This window comes from Cervus canadensis, chromosome 18, assembly GCF_019320065.1.
Source record: "Cervus canadensis isolate Bull #8, Minnesota chromosome 18, ASM1932006v1, whole genome shotgun sequence".
Lineage (NCBI taxonomy): Eukaryota > Metazoa > Chordata > Mammalia > Artiodactyla > Cervidae > Cervus > Cervus canadensis.
Genome location: NC_057403.1, coordinates 7,690,905 through 7,710,450, shown reverse-complemented (window position 1 = coordinate 7,710,450; position 19,546 = coordinate 7,690,905). Strand labels below are relative to the sequence as shown.

General features: G+C 39.1%; 1 protein-coding gene and 1 pseudogene across 1 annotated transcript; both read right to left on the bottom strand.

Annotated features, from left to right (window-relative positions):
• Window positions 1–835: 835 nt before the first annotated feature.
• On the bottom strand, window positions 836–1,777 carry LOC122420454 (vomeronasal type-1 receptor 4-like). The gene has a single exon (XM_043435587.1). It carries the CDS (start codon window positions 1,775–1,777, stop codon window positions 836–838), a length of 942 nt encoding a protein of 313 aa, XP_043291522.1.
• Window positions 1,778–18,462: 16,685 nt separating this feature from the next.
• On the bottom strand, window positions 18,463–19,331 carry LOC122420664 (annotated as a pseudogene).
• Window positions 19,332–19,546: the final 215 nt, after the last annotated feature.

Sequence of the window (19,546 nt, the reverse complement as noted above, 5' to 3'; positions counted from 1 at the left end):
GATAACTCTATATGCAAGACAGAAAAAGAGACACAGATATATAGAATAGAATTTTGGACTCTGTGGGAGAAGGCGAGGGTGGGATGATCTGAGAGAATAGCATTCAAACATGTATAGTATCAACTGTGAAACAGATTGTCAGTCCAGGTTTGATGCATGAGACAAGTGCTCAGGGCTGGTGTCCTAGGATGACCCTAGGAGGCAGGTGGGAGAGAGGTGGGAGGGGGTCCAGGATGAGGAACACATGCAAATCCATGACTGATTCATATCAAAGTATGGCAAAAACCACTACAATATTGTAAAGTAATTAGTCTCCAACTAATATAAATAAAGGAAAAGAAAAAAAAAAAAAACACAAACAATATTAACTATAAACTTGTAACTGGCTCCCAAACTCTTACCTGATTTTACCTTCGAGTGCAAACCAGGGTATTCTTTACTCTGTAATGACATTAATTTCTTCAATTTTATTTCTGACTACTGTACACATTGATCCATTTTTCATGTATACTTGAATCTATAATTCCATACCTACTTCCCTACTTCATTTCTGGGAAATTTGTTTGGTTAGACTAAAAGTAACATATTTGGACACTTCATAATATGCAGATTATTTCAAGGCCTGCTGTTTATTGCATAAACATGAACTCCTTTTCTACAAGAAAACTTCATTGATATATTCATATTTCATGACAATACATTTCAATTGGTCTTTATGTTGAAGAAGATACTTGGCATGTCCAGTATAAGTTTATCTTGAGATTCAAAATATAAATTAGGATTCTGAGGGTCAATAAATAAACTGGCAGCCGATCATTATAGAAATGAATAAAATTTACACTTTTCTCATAATAGTAGAGGACTTTGCACTTCTTATCCTGGCAAAATAGAGCCTGTGTACACTGGAGTTATGGCTCATGAGCAGAAAGGGGCTGACAGTTGGGAAACACGCTGCAATGATTATAGTGATGTCCACAAGGTACCGGCTGGGCTGATCAAAAAGAGCCAAAAGAACTTGACAGATGGAGGAAAGAATATAAAAGCCGACAAAGGTGCTCCCGAGGAGAAGGATGAATTTAGTAGCTCTGGACTCAGGGGAGGACCTGGAGGAGGCATCAGTCCTACGAATGTGCTGGACCTGCTGCTTATGTCTGTACAGGATGAGAACCATGGAGCTGGCGGCCCAGAGCGTGAGCCCCAAACATAAAGCATCAGGGAATAATAGCAATGTTGCACACAAAGCACCTTCAGTTTTGTCAGTAACAATAGAAGAACAGTAGCCATAATCTCTTTCCTCTGTGATGTTTTTGTCACTCCATTTGCCAGTCATATTGAAAGGAAAGATGACATTTACCAGCATTTGCAGGATCCAACACAGGAAAATAGAGAGAACCACGTACTTGGGAGCTCTTACTTTCAACGCTGCCCACCAGGAGTTCCAGGGACTGATCGTGATCACCTGAAAGACACTCAAGAGGCAGATGCTACTGATGGACACTCCCCTCCCCACTCTGTGCAGAAAGAAGAGAAGTTTGCAGCCAACATCACTGCGGATATGCTTCCACCCAAAGACTGCCATTGTGTGTGGGACCCCTTTAGAGAGGAGGACCAAGGAGTTGGCCACAATCAGGTGCTTAAGGATCAAATCTGTGGACATTAACCTGTAACCCATGAAGTGAAGGATGATATAACTGCAAAAGAGTGAGAAATTCCCCAGGATTCCAACCACGGTCTGTGTTAAGATGATCATGCCTATCATGAAAAAGCTGCTGGCCATCCTTTAGTTCACAGTCACTGGTATTTTTGAGTTAGAATGTCCTGCGTGTGAATATGAGGCATGGGTTACATGCATCATGTCAACTGAAATCCAATATTCTCCACTTAACAATAGTTCCCACTTGGAAATATTTGCTTCTTGTGTTTCTGTCACCAGCAGATTTTAAAGGGATCCATGTATAACATTTAAAGAGAACTAACATGTAAAATTAATCACTGAAGATACTCATGTGAACACTTCTTTATTCTTCACAAATTTATTAGGCAGGAACTGAAGGGACCTTAGTTATACAGAGGATAGTAACCTACTCCCAGACAGCTTAATTATTTGTCAAACCTGCTTCTTAATGCACAGTGAGGACTGAATCCCATTGGGCTACTCAAGACATTGGTTTGAGAAACCTCCCAGGTGCTTAACTGATGAAGACCCTGCCTCCCACTGCAGAGGGTCCAAGTTCAATCCCTGGTCCAGGATCTAAGATCTCATGAACTTTGATGCACAGCCAAAAAAAAAAAAAGAGAGAGAGAGAGTGCACTGATCACCAGCCATGCCAAACGGCTAGTTAGCTGCAAGCATATAATAAACCAGATCTATATTAGATTTCGATTTCACAGTTTTTCTGTTTGTAGACCTGTGTATTTTTTAATTTTCATATAACATGATTCCATTTATTTGTAAAGCTTTATTCTATGGTACCACGTATTATGAATAAAGACTTAGCATCTTAACACATGAACATCACTGCTGGCAGTAGAATAGAGCAGGAGCCTGCCTCACGAAAAGGCAATGTCATGAAGATGAGAATTCCTCACTGTGAGGATTGCAACGGAAAGACTCTTTTGTTCCCGTGACAGAAACACAGCTAAAATAGCATGTATTATAGAAATAGTTGAATAATCATATGTAGGCAATAAACCTTAGGGCATAAAACACTAACATGTGATAAAACAGTTTAAGATGAAACAAAATTATTGTTGTCCAATCATATACTGAATCAGCATGTTATTGTCTGAGCCCAGTGAATATATTAGCAATGAATTAATATTTGCAGTTGACATTAACATACAAGACACAGAGGAAAATTTGGCCCTTATAAAGTATGTATTCTTGTGTCTTTCATAAACTGACATACTAGATTTGCAAGAATGTCAACAAATTGCTGTTGGTGTCAGTTTCTGATGTGATCACTTACCCAGAATCTTGACCTGCCTTTCTCTCACAGACTCTGCTGCTCAGACGAAAGTACAATGAATATATCTTCCAGCTGCCAGGACAAGGGCTCGGTGGGATGGTCATTATACCCAGTATGTGTGTGGGAGTGAGGCAGCCAGATCCTGATATATGGGTTTGAGATGCTGTGCTCCCCTCCCCTCCCATCAGAACTGCAATTATCATTTCACCTGCAGCAGCGATGGGAATACAGTCTTGGGAGCTGAGAACATTTCTGGAAACTTTTCTCAGTTGTTAATTACTGGAAACAATTACAAGTTTCTAGTTAACAGCCTTAGGAGACAACTGGCTCTACTTGAGAGGCATTTTCTTTTTTTTTTTTTTTTTGAGAGGCATTTTCTTTTCCATGATCCCTGAAGGGGATGGTCTCACGAGGAAGAAATGCTGAAATCACACACATTAGGGATTGACACAAACCATGTGCATCCCTCTGGATTCTTCACTTCCCTGAGATGAGTCTCTGCCCTAATACTAGTACTTTCCTCACCTTCAACCATTGAATGGAACTGCCAATGAAAGTATTAGTAAAGAAATGGAATGAGACAAAATACCTGGGAAGTATATTCGAAGAGACAAAAGAAAAAGAAGGAACATCATCAAGAACTCATGATAGGAACCACTAGCACAACTTATATCAATTTAGACTCATTTTCATAATTCAGTGTCAATTATTATGGAAATTTTGTAGGAAATAAATTTATTATTATTGAACCCTCTGATAGGAATTGGGTCCAGAACAAATAAATAGAAAAAAGAGTGAGGGTTTCAAAATAGCTATAAAAGTACATAAATCTGATGGCTCGAATATTTTATCAAGTACTTAATTCAGGAGCATCCTGGAGAGGAAACAATATGCCATTAAAACCAGTGCATCAGTGCAAAATTAAAAGAAAATGTGAAATGCAAGTAGGAGGCTTCACAAAAAGCAAACATCCTAAACTTAATCATGTACTTCTAGCCTCGAGAATTGTGAAAAACTGTCTATGTGAAAAACTGTGAAAACTATGGATGTTTCAACCACCCAGGCTGTTGTATTTTATTAAGGCAGACCTAAAATATAATACAAACTGTAAGAGTCTGTCTGTTTGATCCCGGGACTTCCAGGAGTGATCCTGAAATTTATGCCAGATAAAGTTTCGCCTATGTTCCCTTCTAGAAGTTTTATGGTGTCATGTCTTCTCTTTAACCCTTGGAGCCATGTTGAGTTTATTTTTGTGTATGGTGTGAGGGTGTGATTTGACTTCACGGATTTACATGAGGCTGTCCAGCTACCGGAAAAGAGTGGAGAAATGACTCGAGAAACAATGAAGAGAAGGAGCCAAATCGAAAACAATGCCCAGCTGTGGATGTGACTGGTGATGGAAGTAAAGTCCGATGCAAAGAACAGTATGGCATAGGAACCTGGAATGTTAGATCCATGAACCAAGGTACATTGGAAATGGTCAAAAAGCAGATGGGAGGGGTGAACGTTGACATTTTAGGAATCAGTGAACTGAAATGGGCTGGAACGGGCAAATTTAATACAAATGACTATTATATGTACTACTGTGTGCAAGATCCCTTAGAAGAAATGGAGTAACACTCATAGGTAACAAAAGAGTCTGAAATGCAGTATTTGGGTAGAATCTCAAAAATGACAGAATGATCTCTGTTCATTTCCAAGGCAAAGCACTCATTATCACAGTAATCCAGGGCGATGCCCCAACCAGCAATGCTGAAGAAGCTGAAGTTGAATGGTTTGATGAAGACCTACAAGACCTTCTAGAACTAACACCAAAAAAGATGTCCATTTTACCATAGGGGACTGGAATACAAAAGTAGAAAGTCAAGAGATACCTGAAGTAACAGGCAAGTTAGCCTTGGTGTACAAAACGAAGCAGGGCAAAGGCTAACAGAGTATTGCCAAGACAACACATAGGTCATAGAAACACCCTCTTTCAACAACACAAGTGACAACTTTACACCAGATGGACATCACCAGATGGTCAACACCAATATCAGATTGATTATACTCCTTGCGGCCAAAGCTGGAGAGGCTCTATACAGTCAGCAAAAACAAGACCAGGAGCTGACTGTGGCTCAGATCATGAACTCCTTATTGCCAAATTCAGACTGAAATTGAAGAAAGTAGGGAAAACCACTAACCATTCAGGTATGACCTCAATCAAATCCATTAGAATTATACAGTGGGTGTGACAGTTTCAAGTGATTAGATCTGATAGATTGAGTGCCTGAAGACCTGTGGACAGAGGTTGGTGACATTGTACAGGAGGCAGTGTTCAAGACCATGCCCAAGAAAATGAAACGCAAAAAGTCAAAATGATTGTCTGAGGAGGCCTTACAATTAGCTGAGAAAAAAAGAGATGGTAAAGGAAAAGGAGAAAAGGACAGATATACCCATCTGAATGCAGACTTCCAGGGAATAAAAAGGAGAGATAAGAAAGACTTCCTCAGTGATCAATGCAAAGAAATAGAGGGAACCAATAGAATGAGAAGGGCTAGGTATCTCCTCAAGAAAATTGGAGATACCAAGGGAACATTTCATGCCGAGATGGGCACAGTACAGGACAGAAATGGTATGGACCTAACAGAAGCAGAAGATATTAAGAAGAAATGGCAAGAATACACAGAAGACTATACAAAAAAAATCTCATGACCCAGATACCATGACGGTGTGATCACTCACACCCACCTAGAAACAGACATCCTGGAGTCTGAGGTCAAATGGGCCTTAGGAAGCATCATGACTAAAAGAGCTAGTGGAGCTGCTGGAATTCCACTGAGCTATTTCAAGTCGTAATAGATGAAGCTGTGAACATGCTGCACTCAATACACTAGCAAATTTGGAAAACTCATCAGTGGCCACAGGACTGGAAAAGGTCTGTTTTCCTTCCAATCCCAAAGAAAGGCAATGCCAAAGAGTGTTCAAACTACCACACGATTGCACTCATCTCACAGGCTAGCAAAGTAATGATCAAAATTCTCCAAGCAAAGCTTCAACAGTTTGTGAACCAAGACTTCCATATGTACAGGCTGGATTTAGAAGAGGCTGAGGAGCCAGACATCAAATTACCAACATCCACTGGATCATCAAAAAAGCAGGAGAGTTCTGGAAAAACATCTACTTATGCCTTTTTGGATACAACAAAGCCTTTGACTGTGTGGATCCTGATAAACTGTGGAAAATGATTCAAGAGATAAGAGTACCAGACCACCTGACATGCCTCCTGTGAAATCTGCATGCATGTCATAAGCAAGTGTTAGAACAGACATGGAAGCATAGACTGGTTCCAAATTGGGAAAGGAGTACGTCAAGGCTGTATATTGTCACCCTGCTTATTTAACTTATATGCAGGGTACATTATGCGAAATGCCAGGCTGGATGAAGCACAAGCTGGCACCAAGATTGTTAGGAGAAATGTCAGAAACTTCAGATATGCAGATGACACCATCCTTATGGCAGAAAGTGAAGAGTAACTACAGAACCTCTGGATGAATGTGAAACAGTAGAGTGAAAAAACTGGCTTAAATCTCAAGATTTGAAACAGGAAGATCATGGCATGTGGTGCCACTATTTCACGTAAAACAGATGGGGAAACTATGGAAACAGTGACAGAAGTTATTTCCTTGGGCTCCAAAATCAGTGCAGAAGGTCATGCAGCCATGAAATTAAAAGATGCTTGCTCCTTTGAAGACAAGTTAGGATCAACTTAGATAGCATATTAAAAAGCAGAGACATTACTTTGCTGACAAAGGCCCATCTAGTCAAAGCTATGGTTTTTCCTGTAATGTATGAATGTGAGAGTTGGACCACAAAAAAGCAGAGCACAGAAGAATTAATGCTTTTGAACTGTGGTGTTGGAGCAGACTGTTGAGAATTCCTTGAACTGCACGGAGATCAGAACAGCCAGTCCTAATGGATATCAGTCCTGAATATTCACTGGAAGGCCTGATGCTGAAGCTGAAGAACCAATACTTTGGCCACCTGATGTGAAGAATGGACTCATTGGAAAAGACCCTGATGCTGCGAAGGATTGAAGTCCAGAGGAGGGGACGACAGGATGAGATGTTTGGATGGCATCACTGACCTGATGGACATGAGCTTGAGCAAGCCCTAGCAGTTGGTGCTGGACAGGGAAGCCTGGCAGCTGCAGTCCGTGGGCCCACAAGGAGTTGGATTTGACTGAGCAACTGAACTGAACTAATTACCTTGGGCCCACGGATACTGGGGAAAATTCTCTATCTTGAATGAACTTATTAGTAAACTTAATAGATCTGAAAAATCCACTTGCCATGTAGTATAACATGATATCCAGATGATGTCATATCCATGGGAGGAGAACTGTTTACTATTTATATAATGAACAATATGCTTTCAACACTATGAGCAATCTTTACGTCCTGTGATGGTTTCTTATGAGGAAGAAGCTAGTATAAGGGGATATGCCTTCACAATTTTTAGTGGTCTTATCTTTTGACCGATTCCTTGTGACCCCATGGATTGCACCATGACAGACTTCCCTGTCCATCACCAACTCCTGGAGCTTACTCAAACTGACGTCCATAGAGTCGCTGATGCCATACAACCATCTCAACCTCTGTCTTCCCCTTCTCCTCCTGCCTTCAATCTTTCCCTGCATAATGGTCTTTTCAAATGAGTCAGTTCTTCTCATGATGGGCCAAAATATGGGGGTTTCAGCCAGCATCAGTTCTTCCAATGAATATTCAGGACTGATTTCCTTTAGGATAGACCGGTTGGATCTCCTTGCAGTCTAAGGGAGTCTCAACAGTTTTCTTCAACACCACAGCTCAAAAGCATCAATTCTTCAGTGCTCAGCTTTTGTTTACAGTCAAACTCTCACATCCATACATGACTACTAGAAAAAGCATAGCCTTGACTAGACGGACCTTTGTTGGCAAAGTAATATCTCTGCTTTTTAATATTCTGTCTATGTTGGTCATAACTTTATTTCCAAGGAGCAAGCATCTCTTAATTTCATGGCTGCAATCACCAACTTCAGTGATTTTGGAGCCCCCCAAAATAAAGTCTCTCACTGTTTCCATTGTTTCCCCATCTCTTTGCCTTGAAGTAATGGGACCAGATGCCATGATCTTCGTTTTCTACATGTTGAGTTTTAACCCAACTTTTTCACTCTCTTCTTTCACTTTCATCAAGAGGCTCTTTAGTTCTTCTCTGCTTTCTGCCATAAGGGTGGCGTCATCTGCATCTCTGAGGTTATTGATATTTCTCCCTGCAACCTTGATTCCAGCTTGGGCTTCATACAGCCCAGCATTTCGCATCATGTACTCTGCATTTAAGTTAAATAAGCAGGGTGACAATAAACAACCTTGACATACTCCTTTCTTGATTTGGAACCAGTCTGTTGTTCCATGTCCAGTTCTCACTATACATGGCAGGTCAGGTGGTCTGGTATTCCCATTCTTTAAGAATTTTCCACAGTTTGTTGTGATCCACACAAAGGTTTTGACATAGTCAATAAAGCAGAAGTAGATATTTTCTGGTAACTCTCTTGCTTTCTCGATGATCCAGTGGATGTCAGCAATTTGATCTCTGGTTTCTCTGCCTTTTCTAATTCCAGCTTGAACATCTGGAAGTTCATGGTTCACATACTGTTGAATTGGTTACAGTAAAGCTTCAAGGGTTTTTTTGTTTCTTTTTTTTCCATTTATTTTTATTACTTGGAGGCTAATTACTTTACAATATTGTAGTGGTTTTTGCCATACATTGCCATGAATCACCCATGGATTTACATGTGTTCAGCATCCTGATCACCCCTCCTGCCTCCCTCTCCATCCCATCCCTCTGGGTCTTTCCAGTGCACCAGCCCTGAGCACTTGTCTCATGCATCCAACCTGGGTTGGTGGTCTGTTTCACCCTTGATAGTATACTTGTTTCAAAGCTGTTCTCTCAGAACATCCCACTTTTGCCTTCTTCCATAGAGTCCCAAAGTTTATTCTGTATATCAGTGTCCTTTTTCTGTTTTGCCTATTGGGTTATCATTACCATCTTTCTAAACTCCATATATATGTGTTAGTGTACTGTATTGGTCTTTATCTTTCTGGCTTACTTCACTCTGTAAAATGGGCTCCGGTTTCATTCATCTCATTAGAACTGATTTAAATGAATTCCTTTTAATGGCTGACTAATATTCAATTGTATATATGTACCATAGCTTCCTTATCCATTCGTCTGGTGATGGGCATCTAGGTTGCTTCCATGTCCTGGCAATTATAAACAGTGCTGCAATGAACACTGGGGTGCACGTGTCTCTTTCAGATCTAGATTCCTCGGTGTGTATGCCCAGGAAAGGGATTGCTGGGTCATATGGCAGTTCTATTTCCAGTTTTCTAAGGAATCTCCACACTGTTCTCCATAGTGGCTGTACTAGTTTGCATTCCCACCAACAGTGTAAGAGGGTTCCCTTTTCTCCACACCCTCTCCGGCATTTATTGCTTGTAGACTTTTGGATAGCAGCCATGCTGACTGGCGTGTAATGGTACCTCATTGTGGTTTTGAGTTGCATTTCTCTGATAATGAGTGATGCTGAGCATCTTTTCATGTGTTTCTTAGCAATCTGTATGTGTTCTTTGGAGAAATGTCTGTTTAGTTCTTTGGCCCATTTTTTGATTGGGTCATTTATTTTTCTGGAATTGTGCTAGGAATTGCTTGTATATTTTTGAGATTAATCCTTTGTCTGTTGATTCTTTTGCTATCATTTTCTCCCATTCTGAAGGCTGTCTTATCACCTTGCTTATCATTTCCTTTGTTGTGCAAAAGCTTTTAAGTTTCATTAGGTCCCATTTGTTTATTTTTGCTTTAATTTCCAATATTCTGGGAGGTGGGTCATAGAGGATCCTGCTCTGATTCATGTCGGAGAGTGTTTTGCCTATGTTCTCCTCTAGGACTTTTATAGTTTCTGGTCTTACATTTGGATCTCTAATACATTTTGAGTTTATTTTTGTGTATGGTGTTAGAAGGTGTTCTAGTTTCATTCTTTTACAAGTGGTTGACCAGTTTTCCCAGCACCACTTGTTAAAAAGGTTGTCTTTTTTCCATTGTATATCCTTGCCTCCTTTGTCGGAGATAAGGTGTACATAGGTACATAGATTTATCTCTGGTCTTTCAATTCTGTCCCATTGATCTATATTTCTGTCTTTCTGCCAGTACCATACTTTTTTGATGACTGTGACTTTGTAGTAGAGCCTGAAGTCAGGCAGGTGGATTACTCCTGTTCCATTCTTCCTTCTCAAGATTGCTTTGGCTATTAGAGGTTTTTTGTATTTCCATACAAATTGTGCAATTATTTGTTCTAGTTCTGAGAAAAATACCATTGGTAGCTTCATAAGGATTGCATTGAATCTATAGATTGTTTTGGGTAGTATAGCCATTTTCCAATATTGATTCTTCCAATCCATGAACACGGTACATTTCTCCATCTATTTGTGTCCTCTTTGATTTCTATCATCAGTGTTTTATACTTTTCTATATATAGGTCTTTCATTTCTTTAGGTAGATATACTCTTAAGTATTTTATTATTTTTCTTGTAATGGTGAATGGTATTGTTTCCTTAATTTCTTTTTCTGTTTTCTCATTGTTAGTGTATAGAAATGCAAGGGATTTCTGTGTGTTAATTTTATATCCTGCAACATTACTCTATTCATTGATTAGCTGTGGTAATTTTCTGGTAGAGTCTTTAGGGTTTTCTATGTAGAGGATCATGTTGTCTGCAAACAGTGAGAGTTTACTTCTTCTTTTCCTATCTGGATTCCTTTTATTTCTTTTTCTGCTCTTATTGCTGTGGCCAACACTTCCAAAACTATGTTGAATAGTCATGGTGAGAGTGGACACCCTTGTCTTGTTCCTGACTTTAAGGGAAATGTGTTCCTGACTCTAACGGAAATGAGTAAAGCTTAAAGGGTTCAAAGACATTTAAATCTGCATTTAAAATGGTATGCTTCAGAAATACGAGAACACATAAATGTATATTCATCATATCAGTAGAAAGGCCTAGAATTTCTTTGAGGTATAGAAAATATTGAATAACACAGCAGACTTTTTACACAATGAGCTGACATCACTCCCCAGCACCTGCATCACTGGACACCTGTAAACAGCCTGTCTTCCTGACCCTGTGTGCTCACATCCTATGGCTGATATTGTGAAGGAAAAGGGAGAATGCTGTTGAGTGTTGTTTCCTCAAAATTTTATCTTTCTTCCTTTACTTTAAAAACAGTTTTGAGGGTATTTTAAATAAGCAAGCTATTTTTCCCCTGAGCTGAAATTAGAAAGTAACCCTGACTGATTAAATACTATGTGGTGTATGTGTACAATGGAATACACCTCAGCCATGAAAACAATGAAATAATGCCATTTGCAGCAACATGGATAGAGTATGAGATGATCATACTAAGGGCAGTAAGCCAGAAAGAGAATGACAAATACCATGTTATATCATTTATGTATGGAAACTAAAATACTGGGGCTTCCCAGGTGGTACTAGTGGTAAAGAACACTCCTGCCAATGAAGGAGACATAAAGAGACGTGGGTTCCGTCCAAGTTTGATCCACTACTTGGGTCAGGAAGATTCCCTGAGTAGTGCATAGCAACCCACTCCAGTATTCTTGCCTGGAGAATCCTCATGGATGGAGAAATCTGGTAGGCTGCACTCTGAAGGGTTGGACATGACTGAAGCAACTCAGTGAGCAAAAACATGAAACACATGAACGTATCGAAAAAAAGAAAACAAAAAACAAAAAACAGACTCGCAGACATAGAAAACTGAAATGTGGTTCGCAAGGGGGAAGGTGGGGGAAGGATGCATTGGGAGTTTGAGATTAGTAGATGAAAACTATTAAACAGAATGTATCAAGAACAATGTCCTACTGCATAGCACATGGAACTATAGTTACTATCTTGTGATAAGTCATGATGTGAAAGAATATGAAAAAGGATGTCACTGAATCACGTTGAGTACAGCAGACATTGACACCATACTGTAAATCAACACTATATATCAGTAAAATAAATTTTAAAAAACTGAATATGTCAGATATGAAGTGAAGTGAAAGTCGCCCATTCGTAGCCAACTCCTTGAGTCCTCATGGACTGTAGACTGCCAGGTTCCTCTCTCCGTGGAATTCTCTAGGCCAGAAGACTGGATTGGGTAGGTGTCCCCTACTCCAGGGGATCTCCCCAACCCAGGGATCGAATCCAGGTCTCCTGCATTGCAGGCAGATTCTTTACCATCTGAGTCACCAGGGAAGCCCAACAATCCTGGAGTGGGTAGCCTATCTCTTCTTCAGTTCATCTTCCTGACCCAGGAATTATACTGGGGTTTCCTGCATTGCAGGTGGATTCTTCACCAGCTGAGCTACCAGGGAAGCTATGATTCAATGACAAATTGTGGAATTCATGAATGGGTCCTCTGCCACGTCCTTCATTTCCAGCTCCTCCTTCCTACAAGTAGATGTTACCAAGCTGAATGTGGGTCCATATGAGTCTTTCAATGTATTGTTGCACGCAATTTTCTAATATTTTGTGAGGGTTCTTGCATCTATGTTTATGAGAGATTCTGGCCTGTAATTTTCTCTCTATATATTTCCATTTTGTGCTTTTGGTATCAGAGTGATGTTGGCCTCAAAATGAGGTAAGAAGCATTCTCTAGTCTTCAGTTTTTTTGGAAGTGCTTGGTAAGCATAGGTATTAACTCTTTTAATGTTTGGTAGAATTCACCTGTGAAGCCAACTGGTCCTGAACTTTTGTTTGGGGAAGTTTTCTATTACTATTTCAAGCACTGGACGAGTGATCAGTCTAGTAGGTTTCCTACGTCATGATTCAGTCTTGGAAGGTTGTATGATACTTTCTTTTAAATTATTTCTTGTATTTCACAATATTGTATTGGCTTTGCCATCCATTGACATGAATCCACCACGGGTGTACATGTGTTCCCCATCCTGAACACCCCTCCCACCTCCCTCCCCATCCTATCTCTCTGGGTCATCCCAGTGAGCCAGCCCCTAGCATCCTGTTTCATGCATAGAACCTGGACTGTTGATTCATTTCACATATGATAATTTACATCTTTCATTGCCATTCCCCCATATCATCCCATGCTCACCGTCTCCCATAGAGTCCAAAAGACTCTTCTATACATCTGTGTCTCTTTTGCTGTCTCGCACACAGGGTTATTGTTACCATGTTTCTAAATTCCATATATATGCGTTAGTGTACTGTATTGGTGTTTTTCCTTCTGGCTTACTTTACTCTGTAAAATGGGCTCCAGTTTCATCCACCTCATTAGAACTGATTCAAATGTATTCTTTTTAATGCCTGAGTAATATTCCATTGTATATATGTACCACAGCTTTCTTATCCATTCGTCTGCTGATGGGCATCTAGGTTGCTTCCATGTCCTGGCTATTATAAACAGTGCTGCGATGAACATTGTGGTACATGTATCTCTTTCAATTCTTGTTTCCTCAGTGCGTATGACTAGGAGTGGGATTGCTGGGTTTTATTTATGGCAGTTTTATTTCCAGTTTTCTAAGGAATCTCCACACTGTTCTCCATAGTGGCTGTACTAGTTTGCATTCCCACCAACAGTGTAAGAGGGTTCCTTTTTCTCCACACCCTCTCCAGCACTTATTGCTTGTAGACTTTTGGATAGCAGCCATTCTGACTGGTGTGCAGTGGTACCTCATCGTCGTTTTGATTTGCATTTCTCTGATAATGAGTGATGCTGAACATCTATTCATGTGTTTGTTAGCCATCTGTATGTCTTCTTTGGAGAAATGTCTGTTTAGTTCTTTGGCCCACTTTTTGATTGGGTCTTTTATTTTTCTGGAATTGTCCTGTAGGAGTTGCTTGTATATTTTTGAGATTAATTCTTTGTCCGTTGCTTCATTTGCTATGATTTTCTCCCATTAGGAAGGCTGTCTTTCACCTTGCTTATAGTTTCCTTTGTTGTGCAGAAGCTTTTAATTTTAATTAGGTCCCATTTGTTTATTTTTGCTTTAATTTCCAATATTCTGGGAGGTGGGTCATACAGGATCCTTCTGTGGTTTATGTCACAGAGTGTTTTGCCTATGTTTTCCTCTACGAGTTTTACAGTTTCTGGTCTTACATTTAGACCTTTAATCCATTTTGAGTTTATTTTTGTGTATAGTGTTAGAAAGTGTTCTAGTTTCATTCTTTTACATGTGGCTGACCAGTTTTCCCAACAGAACTTGTTAAAGAGATTGTCTTTTCTCCATTGTATATTCTTGCCTCCTTTGTCAAAGATACGCCATCCATAGGTGCGTGGATTTATCTCTGGGCTTTTTATTTTGTTCCACTGATCTATATTTCTGTTTTTGTGCCAGTACCACACTGTCTTGATGTGGCTTTTTAGAAGAGACTGAAGTCAGGTACGTTGATTCCTCCAGTTCCATTCTTCTTTTTCAAGATTGCTTTGACCATTCGAGGTTTTTTGTATATCAACACAAATTGTGAAATCATTTGTTCTACTTCTCTGAAAAATACTGGGTTGGTAGCTTGATAGAGATTGCATTGAATCTATATATTGCTTTGCATAGTATACTCATTTTCACTATATTGAGTCTTCCAATCCATGAACACGGTATATTTCTCCATCTATTTGTGTCCTCTTTGATTTCTTTCACCAGTGTTTTACAGTTTTCTATATATAGGTCTTTTGTTTCTTTAGGTAGATTTATTCCTAAGTATTTTATTCTTTTCGTTGAAACATTGAATGGACTTATTCCCTTAATTTCTCTTTCTCTTTTCTCATTGTTAGTATACACTAACAATGGAATGCAAGGGATTTCTGTGTGTTAATTTTATATCCTGCAAAATTTACTATATTCATTGATGAGCTCTAGTAATTTTCTGGTGAAGTTTTTAGGGTTTTCTCTGTAGAGAATCATGTCATCTGCAAACAGTGAGAGATTTACTTCTTCTTTTCCAATTTGGATTCCTTTTATTTCTTTTTCTGCTCTGGTTGCTGTGGCCAACACTTCCAAAACTATGTTGAATAGTAGTGGTGAGAGTGGGCAACCTTGTCTTGCTCCTGACTTTAGGGAAAGTGCTTTCTATTTTTTCAACATTGAGGATAATGTTTGCTGTGGGTTTGTCATATATAGCTTTTATTATGTTGAGGTGTGTTCCTTCTCTTCCTACTTTCTGGAGGGTTTTTATCATTAATGGATGTTGAATTTTGTCAATGGCTTTCTGTGCATCTATTGAGGTAATCATACGGTTTTATCTTTCAATGTGTTAATGTGGTGTATTACATGGATTGATTTGCAGATATTAAAGAATCCTTGCATTCCTGGGATAAAGCCCACTTGGTCATGATGTATGATCTTTTAAATATGTTGTTGGATTCTGTTTGCTAGAATTTTGTTAAGGATTTTGTATCTATGTTCATCAGGGGTATTGGGCTATAATTTTCTTTTTTTGTGGCACCTTTGTCAGGGTTTTGTATTAAGGTGATGGTGGCATCATAGAATGAGTTTGGAAATTTACCTTTTTCTGCAATTTTCTGGAAGAGTTTGAGTAGGATAGGCATTAGTTCTTTTCTAAATTTTTGTTAGAATTCAGCTGTGAAGCCATCTGGTCTTGTGCTTTTGTTTGTTGGAAGATTTCTGATTACAGTTTCAATTTCTGTGCTTGTGATGGGTCTGTTGAGATGTTCTATTTCTTCCTGGTTCAATATTGGAAAGTTGTCCTTTTTGAAGAAAAGGCATCTGGTCCCATCACTTCATGGTAAATAGATGGGGAAACAGTGGAAACAGTGGCTGACTTTATGTTGGGGGGGCTCCAAAATCACTGCAGATGGTGATTGCAGCCATGAAACTAAAAGATGCTTAGTCCTTGGAAGGAAAGATATGACCAACCTAGACAGCATATTAAAAAGCAGAGACATGACTTTGTCCACAAAGGTCCATCTAGTCAAGGCTATGGTTTTTCCAGTAGTCATGTATTTATGTGAGAGTTGGACTAGAAAGAAAGCTGAGCGCAGAAGAATTGATGGTTTTGAACTGTGGTATTGGAGAAGACTCTTGAGAGTCCCTTGGCCTGCAAGGAGATCCAACCAATCCATCCTAAAGGAAATCAGTCCTGAATATTCGTTGGAAGAACTGATGTTCAACCAGAAACTCCAATACTTTGGCCACCTCATGCACAGAGTTGATTCAATGGAAAAGACCCTCATGCTGGGAAAGATTGAAGGTGTAAGGAGAAGGGGATGACAGAGGGTGAGATGGTTGGATGGCATCACCGAATCAATGGACATGATTTTGGTTAAATTCTGGGAGTTTGTGATGGACAGGGAGGCTTGGTGTACTGCGATTCATGGGGTTGAAAAGAGTCATTATGACTCTTGACTGAGCGACTGAACTCAACTGAACTGAATAAAAAACCTCCCAGAAAAAAATGTCCAGGACTTGAGCATGTCACATGTCATCCTAGGAAATAATTTTTAAAATAACATCTATCTTTCTTAAACTATTCCAAAAAATTGAAGAGGAGGGGAACACTCTTAAATTTATTCTGTCAGGCTATCTCTACACTGATATCAGTACTATAAAGAGAGCCTACAGAAAATTAAAGATCATTTTCTTGATGAATATGGTTGAGAAAATTTTTCAAGAAAATATTAGCAGATAGAATTCAACAATCTATAAAGTGTATCATAAATGATTATCATGTAGCATACCTCCAGAGATGCAAGGAGGGTTAAAAATCCACAAATCAGTCCATGTGATACACCACATTAAAAAAAGGAAGAGAAACACAAGATTGTGTCAACAGATGTAGAAAAAGCATTGACAAAATCGAACATCCATTCATGGTAAATACTCTCAGAAAAATGGGCATAGAGAAAATACATCTCAACATAATAAAGGCCATTTATGACAAACCCATAGAGGTGGATATCTGAAAGCTTTTTCCTCTAAAATCAGGACCAAGGGAAGGATGCTCACTCTTGCCACTCTGGTTTAACAGTGTGGTGGTCCTAGCCACAGCATTTGAACAAATATGTAATAAGAAACATCCAACGCCTAAGAGAAGAAGTAACACTGTCACTACTATAGAGAAATGATACTTTATATAGAAAACCCTAATATCTCCACCAGAAAACTAACTAATTAACACAGTATACACACACACACACACACACACACACACACACAATGGAATATTCCTCACCCCTTAAAAATAAAATTTTGCTCTTTCTAACATAGATGGACCTGGATATCATTCTGTTTAGTGAATTAAGTCAGACAGACAAAGACAAATACTTTATATTATCACTTGACATATGGAATCTAAAACTAGTACAAATGGATGAAAATAATGATGTAGAAAAAGACTCTTGCACATAGAGAATAAACTAGTCTTTACCAGTGGGGAGAGAAAGTGGGAAGGGGCAACACAGAGTAAAGATTTAGAAGTACACACTACTATGTGTAAAATAAATAAACTACAAGGACATACTTTACAGCACAGGGAATATAGCCAATAGTTCTTAATAGCTTTAAAGAAAATAACCTATTTATTGAACTGCAATGTTGTACCTCTGCCACTACTATAATACTGTAAATCAACAATAATTAAATGAAAAATTTAACATAAAAGAGTTCTGCATTGTGATATGTGGTTGTAATGGCAGTCATATTACAATATTTACATGTAACAAATTACCAAATCTTACATTTTAAATTTACACAATGTTATATGTCAAATATATTTCAGATTAAAAAACTACTGAAATATAGTTTTCTTTCAGTGTGTTTTCTTATTGTACTTCACTTCAAACTGCTCATTTCTACATGAAAATATTTTAAGACTCTTTCTAATAAATACTGCAATCTCTCGTAACAATGTTAACTATAAACTTGTAACTGGCTCCCAAACTCTTACCTGATTTTACCTTCAAATGCTACCCAGGTTATTCTTTCCTCTGTGAGGACATTAATTTCTTCAGTTTTATTTTTGACGACTGTACAAAGTGATCCATTTTCTTGTATACTTTTATCTATAATTCCATACCTACTTCATTTCTGGGAAATTCATTTTGTTAGACTGAAAGTAACACATTTGAACACCTTATAATATGCACATCATTTCAAGACCTGTTGTTTATTGCATCAATCTGAACTTTTCTACAAGAAAACTTCATTTATATATTCATATTTCATGACAATATATTTCAATTGGTCTCTATATTGAAGAAGTCACTTGGCATGTCTGGTATAATATTATCTTAAGATTAAAATTTTCAATTAGGATTCTGAGGGTGAAAGAATGAACTGGCAATGGCTCATTATAGAAATAATTAAATTCACACTTTCCTCATAATAGTGGAGGACTTTGCATTTCTTCTCCAGGCAAATTAGAGCCTTTGTACACTGGAGTTATGGCTTATGAGCAGAAAGGGGCTGACAGTTGGGAAGCATGCTGCAATGATTATAGTGATGTCCACAAGGAACTGGCTGGGTGGATCAAAAAGAGCCAAAAGAACTTGAAAGATGGAGGAAAGAATATAAAAGCAGACAAAGGTGCTCCCGAGGAGAAGGATGGATTTAGTAGCTCTGGACTCAGGGGAGGACCTGGAGGAGGCATAAGCCCTAGGAATGTGCTGGACCTGCTGCTTATGTCTGTATAGGATGAGAACCATGGAGCCGCCAGCCCAGAGCGTGAGCCCCAAACATAAAACATCACGGAACAACAGCAATGCTGCAGGCAAGGCGTGTCTGGTTTTTCTACTCTTCTGGTCAGTAAGAATAGTAGAACAGTATCCAAAATCTTTATTGCTTGTGTTGTTTCTGTCACTCATTTTGGTATTTGTATAGATAGAAAAAATGACATTTACCAGCATTTGCAGGATCCAACACAGGAAAATAGAGGGAACCACGTACTTGGGAGCTGTTACTTTCAGTGCTGCCCACCTGGAGTTCCAGGGACTGATCGTGATCACCTGAAAGACACTCAAGAGGCAGATGCTACTGATGGACACTTCTCTCCCCACTCTGTGCAGAAAGAAGAGAAGTTTGCTGCCAAAATCACTGCGGATATGCTTCTACCCAAAGACTGCCATTGTGTGTGGGACTCCTTTAGAGAGGAGGACCAAGGAGTTGGCCATAATCAGGTGCTTAAGGATCAAATCTGTGGACCTTAACCTGTAACCCATGAAGTGAAGGACGATATAACTGCAAAGGAGTGAGAAATTCCCCAGGATTCCAACCACGGTCTGTGTTAAGATGATCATGCCTATTATGAGAAAGCTGCTGGCCATCCTCTCAGTTCACAGTCACTGGTACTTGTCTCGTGAGTTAGTGTCTGTATGGGAACATCAGGCGTGGGCTGAGTGCATCATGTCTATTGAAATCCAATATTCTCCACTTATCCTCAGGTCCCACTGGGAAGATTTTGCTTTATGCTTTTCTGCTACTAGTAGCCTTAAAAGGGTTCAATGTATAACACTGAAAGAGCACTTAATATGCAGAATTA

Excerpts from the sequence above, each read along its gene's own strand:
- LOC122420454 (XM_043435587.1), bottom strand. The coding sequence starts at position 1,777 with ATGGCCAGCAGCTTTTTCATGATAGGCATGATCATCTTAACACAGACC.